The following is a 10866-nucleotide window of genomic DNA, read 5'->3' as shown; positions in this document are numbered from 1 at the left end:
TTAAACGCTTCTTCGATTTCAGTTTGTAATGGACAGATAATCCAAAGCACCTTGGGAAGAAAGTTTTTTTTTGTCTATTTGACGACCAATTTTTGAAGCAAGTTCAAGACCTGAAACTAAAATAACTTAATATTCCATATGATTTATGATAAACTGTAAGACTTTTTTTCTTGTTGTTTGTTTTGTACCTGCCTTGGTATCACTTCAATTATAGACTGTTTAGTAGTTCCACCTAACATAGACTCTGCCTGTTGTAAATTGATGTCATTCTCTGCAATCACTAGACATGGAGGTAAAGTTTCCTTGCTGTGGGCTCCTTGTGAAAGTTGAAGCACTTCACGTCCTATGACAAAAAAAAAATATGACAAGGAACGAATACCAAGAAAATAACATTTGTCTACCGTTGTAAATACCTTCGCAATACCCTATGAATGACTTTCGAACAGGGAACTGTGAAAGTGGTGTTCTCACCTGTTATCAACTGTTCTTCAGCAGCCTCTCGTGCCCTAGTGTTCCGCTTAGTAGGAGCTGTAGTAAGATAAAAATTACACGTCATGACAGTTGAAAATAAATCCAATTAACATACAACTATTTAGATTTAAATCCTGGAACGCTACTTTTGAACATCTAGGTTTCGTCGTGCTTATGAATTGCAAGGTACACATGTTCTTAACAGGTGACTGATCACCCACAGTTACCCATCGACCAGGTCTCACTTTGCTTTTTAAATACAAGGTTACGCTCTGTAGCCTTTCTCCATGAGCTTTACAATCGCAATAGTCCCTGTCCCGTTTGAAGAAGATGAAACCGTCTCCCAGTGCTGCCAATGTTTTTAGAACTTTCCACCTGTTTTGGATTGCCAATTCTTATAACGGGTTTTGAGCTGCCTTCAAGGATTATTAGAATGTGAAATTTTTTTTTAAACTGGCATTATGCCAAATTTATATTTCCTCCAAATGTAAAAATAATTATATATCCAATTTGGTATGTGTAAATTGCAAAGTTGATGGGACGGCGGGAGGGAGTGGGAATAGGGCTTGAATTAGCAGACAAAATCCGTTAAGTGAAAAATGTTTTTGGCCAAATATAGTGTAGCTTGTGATCCTCTGGACAATTATGATTGGAAAGTGGAGTTGCGTTATTTTAAAGCCACTAATGGCAGGACTTTGCTTAAACGTTACAGAGCAATACATGCAAAAGACCCAGTATTTGAAAATAGTTGTTTGTTATCGAAACAATGTTCCCATACTGAAAAGTTCAAATCAGCTTCAAATTTAAACAAACACTTAGATAAACAGTGCTTTTTTAAAACAAAAGAGAACTGCGGTGAAAAAAATATTGTTTTTAAGTCACGAATGAAAAATTTATCTGTTGAACTGTCCCGTTGAAATATCTAAATGGTCTTTTAACTTTTTTGACAGTAATTCCACGACAGGAAATATTGCAGTTATTGATGATGCAAATGAGGAAGTGATAGAAACAGAAGCTTCCGGTAATACACTTATTTTCCGTGTTATTTGCAATCACTGAACATTGAAAAATTAGGCCAGATTATTGATGAGTTCCCTTTTGAAGAGCCAAGTTTGTCATGCTACTTACGTCCGATCATAAGATGACGCAACTTGACATCCAATTTGTTCTTAAAGGAACTGCGATTTTGGTCCAAAAAAATAGTGGCTGCAAACCCACACGGCACATCTCCTTCCTGGGAACCTCCGAAAAGGCTCTTAGCCTCCCCAGCGCACCAATAATACCGTTGGGAAGTACTCAGGAAGGCCACAAGAAGCTGGAAAATTGTCGAGGAGCATGCCAATATTTTGAATTCAAGAAATTTGTTGGTGATATTCTCAGGAGTGTTTTAGGAGCTCCCTTCATGAAAGTAAGACTCATGCGTTTAAATAATGGGAAAAATAAATTGATTTCATCTTACCAGCTAAAAATTGCCTATGGACTAACGTATTGCTCCTCCATGCTACGTAACTGAACACGTAATTTTATAGTAACTTTATAAATTACCCACGATGTTGTTCTTACTAATGTCCTAATAACATATTGCATTTCAGAAATTTTGATGTTGTACAAACATAAATTTGAATCACTTCATGACCTTTATGTGGTGAAAAAAAAAGAATGGATTTCGTAACGACATTAGAGCTGTATTCAACATTTTCATCTAATAAACCATATTTGTATGGAACGACCTGTGAAAGTATAAATATGTGGCAGGGAAATACTCATTTTGAAACGAGGAGATGTGATAAAACAACACTCAATTATCCAGTCATGGAGCTTGGAGGACAAGTGAATTTTCATGATTAATAGTACTTCAATGGCTCAGGGTAATAGCTGGGAGTAGCGTACGCTGTTTTTGTACTAAGCTGGATGTTGATATTAAATAAATATGACAAACCCTTATCTTATCTTCCTATAATGTTTTACAAATATTGCGCATGAGCAACGGGATGCTGTTTAGCCTCGGTGTCTTTTATGTCGTCTGCTTGAGTCAATTGTCAAGAGCTTCTGTTGCACAATTCTGCATATTAATTGTTGCTACAAGTGGTAAAGTTCTTTAGGCTATGTAATCTATAGTTGCATTAGATATTCCCGAGCTCTGGGAACTAATAAGGTAATGGTTGCATATTAGAATTAATACTTATCATGTTTATTCTCAACAGGTTATGGGCCCAGTATTATTTGTTTGTTAAACGGCCACTAACAATTTATTTACAAACTGAGGGATTACTCCAATGTTAATGGAATGAAATGTCCCCAATGGAAATGTGTTGTCATACTGGAACTAAATAGGATGAAATGAAAAATCTTGGCTAATACAAGATCTTGGGCGATCAGAGGTAATTAGTATAATATAACTATACGTTAAAGTTTTTACAGGCATTATAGAAGCAGTTGGCTTAATAGTTGTTTTATGAAGAGTATTCCACCGAACAGGTGATGTGTGTTCCACCAAACAGGTGATGAGTTTACCACCAAACAGGTGATGTGTATTCCACTAAACAGGTGACGAGTATTCCACAATGAAATTTGTGACGTTGATTTGATGGATCCCACCAGTATGGTGATTGTAGTATCACAAAGAAGTTTGCACAAAGTTATTTTAACGAATGCCACCAACATGGTGATGGTTGTATTGAAGTTGTCTAATTCATCAACTTATGCTAATGGATTCCACCTACAAGGTGATGAGCATGTCTCATTGAACTTGTGAACGTAGAATTTCTTCTATGAATTGCGCTCACTAAATGAAGAGCGTTTATTGAGTTGCCATTCTTCAGGATTCTACGCCTAAGGTGATGAGTATACCCCTGTCAATTTTGGGATGTTAAGAAATTAATATTCCCAACGTGATATCTAAAATGAATTTACAGCGACCTTTTTAATTTGGAATGTCAAAGTTATCTTGCTGATTGTGACACAAGATGAAAATAACAAAATCTGTTATTGCTTTCTTTAAAACAGATAATGTGAAAGGCTGTAAGCTGCAATTTGAGGCACTGTTTGATTAAGAAAATCAAGTGGATATCTGCAAGCAGAAACTTCCTTTGGCTTAAGCTAAAGGAGCTTAACTGAGGAAAGAGTATTATACGAAATACAGCGCATTTCAGCGACAACGAGGTTTCCTTCAAAATGAAGCATGATGAGATTCTGGAGGGTCAAAGGCTAGGCAAATCCCTATACCACATGAAGATTTTTGCCAAACATATGAACCAAGAAATATCTACAGCTATTGTTGCCAACACTCAAACCTCACTGACACTCTGGCATCAAAGACTGGCCCATTTAAGCAACAAAATGATTCTAAAGATGATAGCAAGTAACTCTGTTGAGGGTTTATCGCTCAAGAAGGAAAACATGGAACACGATCTGTGTGAAGGATACATTTTTGGAAAAATGCATAGATCTCCATTTCCGACAGGCCGTATCAGAGACAAAGAAGTGAGTGAAATCATTCACTCTGATGTCGTTTTGTCAACTTCTCAACACCGAGTGAAGAGACCTGTATTGTATTATTCAAATATGATTTCATTGGTTGGACTGAGGTCTACGCCATGAAGATCAAATCAGAAGCCGACGAGCACTTTGTTAAATTTGTAGCATTTTAGAAGCAACTACGGGAGAAAAGGTAAAGATTATAAGAACAGTTCAAGGTGTGGAGTAAAAGAAGAAGGAAAGTTGCCGAGAGGGACGTGACATCAAACAACAATCGCTATACGCTACAGTAAAACGGAGTGAGTGAGAGGTTGAATTGCACTGCCATGGAGTCTACGCGGAACGCTCTCTACATGAGCAGAAACAATCCTTCAAATCTGTTGTTAAAAGGCAACAAACGAGTATTGGAATGATGGGGTGAATTTCTGCGTTGTTCTATCTATGTCTTGAATCACGCACTCTCGGGTTCATCTACCAAGACTCTATTCGAATTATCCTACATAAGAAAACCTAACATCGAGAATTTTACGGGTGATAGGTTGTAGAGCCTCTGCGCATATCCCTGACTGTTTAAGGAAGAAACTGGATTATAAGGCAGCGTCATGTTGGTTAGTAGGCTATGGCGAAGAAACAAAGGGCTGGATCTAATGGGAACCAGTGTCTAGAAATTTCTTCACGAGTCGTGACGTCATATTTAACGAAGATTTGCTGATCAATGACTTCAGTGACGAATCGAAACAAAACGAAAGCAATCTTTTTGAACCCCAAAGCTATCAAGAAGCCCAAGCCTCTCCAGAATCCGATAAATGGATGGAGGCATACAGAAAGGAGTATAACTCACTGATGGAAAACCAGACATGGGAACTCGTACTTCTTCCGGAAGGATGCACAGTTATCAACTGAAGAATGATTGGAAAAAAAAAAAAATGAATAAATTTAAACCAGCGAATGAAGGAGTACCTGAAGTGTACAAAGGCAGACTTGTTGCAATTGGATCAAGACAAAGATACGGCATCAATTACGCCGAAACTTTTGCCCCGGTTACACAGGGTGAGGCAGTGAAAGCTACACTGGCCGAAATCGCATCAATGGATCTGGAGTTGATCCAGTTTGATATTCAGACAGCATTCTTATACGCTAAACTACACAAACATATCTACATGAGACAACCAGAGGGTTTTGTAGTTCCCGCAAAAGAAATTTTTATTGCAAGCTAAACAAATCATTTTATGGCCTTAGGCAAGCACCTCGACTGTGGTTCAAGAAACTCGACTATTTTCTACTTAAATTCGGATTGAAAAACAGTACCGGTGATGGGTGCGTTTACTTTCGAAGGACAAAGGATGAGACCACTTTTTGTGCAATTCGTGTGGACGATGCTATTTTTGGAACTAACAAAATACAGGTTCTAATTGATATTAGATCGCACCTTGGGGAGGAAGTTCAGATCCATTCACTACCCCCAACGCGATTTATTGGCATCAACATAAAGCGTAATCGCCCGAAGAAAAGAAAATATTTATGTCACAACCGCTTGTAGTTGACAGATAGCAAGATTTGGATGGCAGAATGTAAAGCCAAAAGCCGTTCCCGCAGACCCAAACGTGCGTCTCAGCTCCCACTTGAAGTCGAAGAGCGAGGGAGAGAAAATTGAGCCCTACCGGGAACCAGTTAGCGCTCTTCTCTATTTGGCTCTGTAAACACGCCCAGATTTTGCATATGCTGTTGGCCAAGTTGCAAGGTATTGTCAAAACCCTAAAGCTGAGCACTGGCAAGCCGTAGTCAACATAGCCGGATATTTCAACGGAACAAATGGCTATGGCATTTGGGTCGGCGGAGACAGAACCGGTCTTGTTGGATACTCGGATGCTGATTTTGCTGGAGATATCAACGACCGTAAATCTACGTCTGGTACCATTTTCTTTTTCCATGGTGGACCAGTAGCCTGGGCAAGCAGCAAGCAGCCTTGTACTGTCCTCTCGATAACTGAAGCAGAATATACATCTACTTGTGAAGCCGCAAAAACTGCTGTCTGGCTGAGTTACCTACTGCAAGACTTCACTGGTGGAACAAAAGAAGGTGCCACTCTGACAACCAAGCGGCTGTCCGGCTGGTTTACAATGATAAATTTCATCAGAGAACTAAACATATTCAACTAAGATGGCATTGAATTAAGGAACAAGCAGCAAACAATATCATAGAAGTTAAATTTGTAGGAACTGAAATCCTTCTTGATGATATATTTACAAAGCCACTAGGAGCACCAGCCTTCGGTAAGATAAGAAGCAAGATCGGTATAGGGAAGCTGTCTGATTAGATCAATAAGGGTTTGAGGGAGAGTGTTGATATTAAATAAATATGACAAACCCTTATCTTATCTTCCTATAATGTTTTACGAATATTGCGCATGAGCAACGGGATGCTGTTTAGCCTCGGTGTCTTTTATGTCGTCTGCTTGAGTCAATTGTCAAGAGCTTCTGTTGCACAATTCTGCATATTAATTGTTGCTACAAGTGGTAAAGTTCTTTAGGCTATGTAATCTATAGTTGCATTAGATATTCCCGAGCTCTGGGAACTAATAAGGTAATGGTTGCATATTAGAATTAATACTTATCATGTTTATTCTCAACACTGGAGCCTCTGTGTAGTAACTGGGAGCGGCGTAAGTGGTAGTGTAGTTACTGGGAGCGGCGTAAATGGTAGTGTAGTACTCCGGTGCTTTTGAGTAGTACTTCATTGCCTCGGTGTAGTAGCTGGGAGTAGCATATGTTGTTGTGTAGTGTTGCACTTCAGTGGAATAGCTTGGTATAGCATGCGGTAGGGTGTAGTACTCGGGTGCCTAGTGCAGTATTGAGAAGCATCAGTGTAGTAAGCTGGAGCTGCGTAAGTGGTTGTATAGTACTCAGCATTCTTTTTGTAATACTCCGCGGCTGCAGTAGTTTGATATTCCACGGCCTTTGTGGTGTAGTATTGAGGAGCCTTAGTATAGTAAGCCGGAGCTGCATATGTCGTGGTGTAATATTCGGGCGCCTTTATAGTGTAGTAAAAAGTGGTGTAGTACTCGGGAGCATTGGTGGTGTAGTAGCTAGGCGCACATATGTCGTGGTGTAGTAAGGCGCCGGAGCAGTGTAGTAGTCAGAAGAAGACAAGCCGATGGGTCCACCGACGACACGTCTAAATTACAAGTAATGACGTAGCAGCCAATATTCTTGCCCCGCCTTTTAGCAATTCCTCCTTCCCATCAATTTCGATCAATAAAACTGTAATGCAAAAGACAAAGAAAAAAGATTAGCTTGATTCTTTAAAATACTCAATGATTTTTTAAAGTAAATGCATTGTGTGTGCACTTTCTGAAGAAACATCAAATTTCTTGGTTCCTAAAAAGGCAAATACCATCAATAACTAAGAAAAGGAACACACACTAAATAAATGTATAAAAATTATAACCTAAGGATATCGTTATTCCTATATATTCGAGATTCCTATATATATATGAGCTGAACTACATATATAGCTTCAGTCTAGAGCAATGTAATCCTAAACAACAAAAACTTACCTTGTTTTCATAAACCGCAACGTTTTTACTTAAGCATTAGTTTAGCAATGGCTGCCGAATGCAATGTTTACATCGTTATGAGAGTTGCCAAATGAATAAGTTGACACAAATTATTTTAAGAAGCAAAATGAAATACAAGTTTAAGCCACGTTAAAATTTTAACTTCGTAAATATCCAATTTGTAACATCTAATAACACGTAGATATTGTTATATAAGAAACATGTTTTCGAGATAAATAGAATTAGGTTTAGGGAATGAAGAAAGCTGGTAGTGCTGAATACGTCTGTGCATTCCAGTTCAGACCACCAGTGTGCATTCCAGTTCAGAGGATTAACCATCGCATTTACTGCTCCAGGAAAACAGGTTTGTTAATAGAATTTTAAACTTACCAATGATCATAACGAATTATGATTTTGTCTGATCCATACCTTTTATTCCATTATTTTTATTCCAAGGAAATTTCCGCTATCTTCCCATCCCGCATAGTTGCCGATTTTCCTATTCCTCTACATAGTAAAACGGAGCGGAAAATATTTTTTAGAGCCTATAGCGGCTGCTGCTGCAGCCGTAGCGACCTTGAATATTTTCCGCTCCGATTTAAAAAGTAGATAAGTAGGAAAATCGGCAACTATGCGGGATGGGAAGATAGCGCAAATTTCCTTGGAATAAAAATTTGCCGTTTTTAACTCAAAATTAGAGTGATTCTGCATATGGCATGATATGCAAAATCCCATATTAGATTATAATTTAAATGATGTTTTTTTTAAGCCCAAAACGCCCTCGTAGCCCCATTTATCATCGCGTACATGAGAGCCAAAGTAGCCCCATTTACTACTGGCCCTCTCGACTGTCCGGAAACTTTTGCCAGCTATTTTAAAAGGCCTTTCCCGTGAAAGAAAAATTCACAAAAAAATCATGTATAAAACTAATCTTAAGGAAAAATTTCATTTTCAGAATCATCTATGTCCGATGATTAGTATATTTTTAAGAGTTTAAAGAAAAACCGGTTTTTCCACAAGCCGCTCTCGGCTGTCCGGAAACTTTCGGCAGGTACTGTATGCTTAAAATGTATGTGATGCCAATAACTGCTACTAACGCATTTGCTGTTTTCCCAATGGAAAACTTGTAGACATATACGGCTTAAAACAAATTTCTTATTCATTTATTTTTGTGTTGATGTATGTACAGTGTACTACTTACTGAAAATGACTACCAATCGCGGCAGGGCGAAGCATTTAAATACTGATCATCCTATACGAATCGGAACGAGAAAGCGGGTTGCTAAAGTATTGGGCGATTTCATGGATGCTTCCTTTAGCGAGTCGAAACCTCTTTGTTGGAATAAAATTCCATTACCACCAAATATAATCAAAACTACCCGTGGCCATCAAAGTAGAGGACGACCACCAAAATCCGTGAAGAACTCAAATGAAGCTCAAGCCTCACAGGAATTGTGTAGTACTTGTAAGTGTTGTTTTTCAGATCATTTTCTTATTTTATTTAAAAAAATTTTCTAGGCCCAAAATACGGTAATGCTAGTAGCCCGGTGTTTCGCCGCACTCAGCAAACGAGCCGAGATACCGCACTGTGGTCTTTTTCTGATGGTGGCCATGATACTCTGTGTGATGAAGAATCCTCACCTATAGGTCCACGGACAATACAACATCATGAGACAAGTAACGAATCTACAACTAGTTACCACCAGAGAGAAACAGACAGTGAACCAGAACTCATGACACTTCAAGCACCAGAAAAACAATTGGGTTTGAACCATACCCATCAGCAATCGATTCAAAAGGGCAATTATGTAAGCGAGCCGGACGAACTATCGGATATGCTACGTAGTTTATCTTCCAGGGAAATTTCACGTCTCCAATTGAACCCAAGCATTGGCCGTATTAGGGAGCCTTATCAACAACAAAATATCATGCCAGGCCCATCTTCTGTTGCAAAATCCCATCAACCATTGAATGTAAATGGTGGCCATGGATTTCATCCTAGTGAACAACAGTTTATTGAACCCGGTCCGTCTTCAAGAGAGATAGCCTGTCAACAACCAAATAAAATTCGACGCCATACGAGTCAGCATTATCAGCATCAGCACGCTCATCTTGGGTCATCCTCTGGAATGAATTCAGGTAAACAATTCCATCAGAATGGTGTTTGTACTTTACAACACCAGCGCAGTCTATCTGGTACCTCTGCCGGTAATAATCTCCATCAACTAACGACACCAAATATCATTGATTCAGCAGATGCGAACGCATTTCGTACTGAGCCATGCAGCGGGAAAAAACGATCGCAACTAAATCAGACCCCGTCTCACAGTGCATCAGAACTGTCGTCCACGAGAGCAGCAAATGGTCACCAGTCACTGCGGCAATCGAGCAATCTTAATGAAATTGCAAACACAGGTAAATTTTTAGGCACAAAAACGTTAAGCAACGTTTAATTTTTGTTTTTCACATATCAGTATTTCAGGACTACGTGAAAAGAAATATTGAATTCTTGAAAATCCATTTTCGAGAAATGACTGCAAAAATAGACGACCTGCTGGCTTCTAGGCCAAAACCTTGCATATGCACTATGCAAAGAATGGAAGAAAATGAGGAACAATTTACTTTGCCTATGGACTCTTTCGGTGCCATAGAGGAGATGGAAAAAACCCTGAGCGACCAACAAACTCGGCAGCAAATGGTAATGGAACAAAATCATAATTCTTCTTTTAAAATTCCCTCCACAGTTCACCTAAAACATTTGTGCTTCTATTCAGGTTCTAATTTTGCTCCGAATGGATGGGGTGAACCTCCAAAAAACAGTATATTCCATAATGGAAAAGCTGTTTACTTACGAAATTGGAATGCAATATACTTGGACGGGAAAACCCACAAAGGAGTTCGAGAAAGAAAAATTTTCTAATTTGACAAATATTTACGCTGCAATTTGTGGTAGGTGGTTGTATATTCATTTATTAAGTTCTTACTCTATAAGGAAATTAATTGTTGCTTTTTGTGGTGACGTTCTCGCAAACAAAGACCTTTCCGGTGATGAAGAAACCTGAATGAAGATAAAGTTTCAAGTAACTGAATGGCTTCGTCATTGCCGGCAAAATTTCTATAAAAGATCAAGCTTTTGAATTTGAATAAATCATTTCAAATATTCTATTGTCCTTTTATATTGATTTTTTATTTTAATCACGTTTAAATGAATGGCTCTCTTCTATATGCTAATACCATGGGAGGTTATTGGTACTATCTGAGGACAGTGATCACCCGAATCAATTTTGATTCCAATCAAATTTTGATTCGAATCAGCGATTCCAATCAATTTTGCTTGATTTTCACGACTTTTTATTTTCCCC

General features: G+C 38.6%; 1 protein-coding gene across 1 annotated transcript; it reads left to right on the top strand.

Annotated features, from left to right (window-relative positions):
* Nucleotides 1-8736: 8736 nt before the first annotated feature.
* On the top strand, nucleotides 8737-10635 carry LOC130702870 (uncharacterized). Its single transcript, XM_057524484.1, has 6 exons — nucleotides 8737-8969; nucleotides 9023-9643; nucleotides 9761-9919; nucleotides 9979-10202; nucleotides 10279-10453; nucleotides 10541-10635. Exons 1-6 carry the CDS (start codon nucleotides 8807-8809, stop codon nucleotides 10564-10566), a joined length of 1368 nt encoding a protein of 455 aa, XP_057380467.1. The 5' UTR covers nucleotides 8737-8806; the 3' UTR covers nucleotides 10567-10635.
* Nucleotides 10636-10866: the final 231 nt, after the last annotated feature.

The sequence above is a fragment of the Daphnia carinata genome, chromosome 5 (genome assembly GCF_022539665.2).
Source record: "Daphnia carinata strain CSIRO-1 chromosome 5, CSIRO_AGI_Dcar_HiC_V3, whole genome shotgun sequence".
NCBI lineage: Eukaryota > Metazoa > Arthropoda > Branchiopoda > Diplostraca > Daphniidae > Daphnia > Daphnia carinata.
This window is presented reverse-complemented; position numbering and strand designations above follow the sequence as displayed.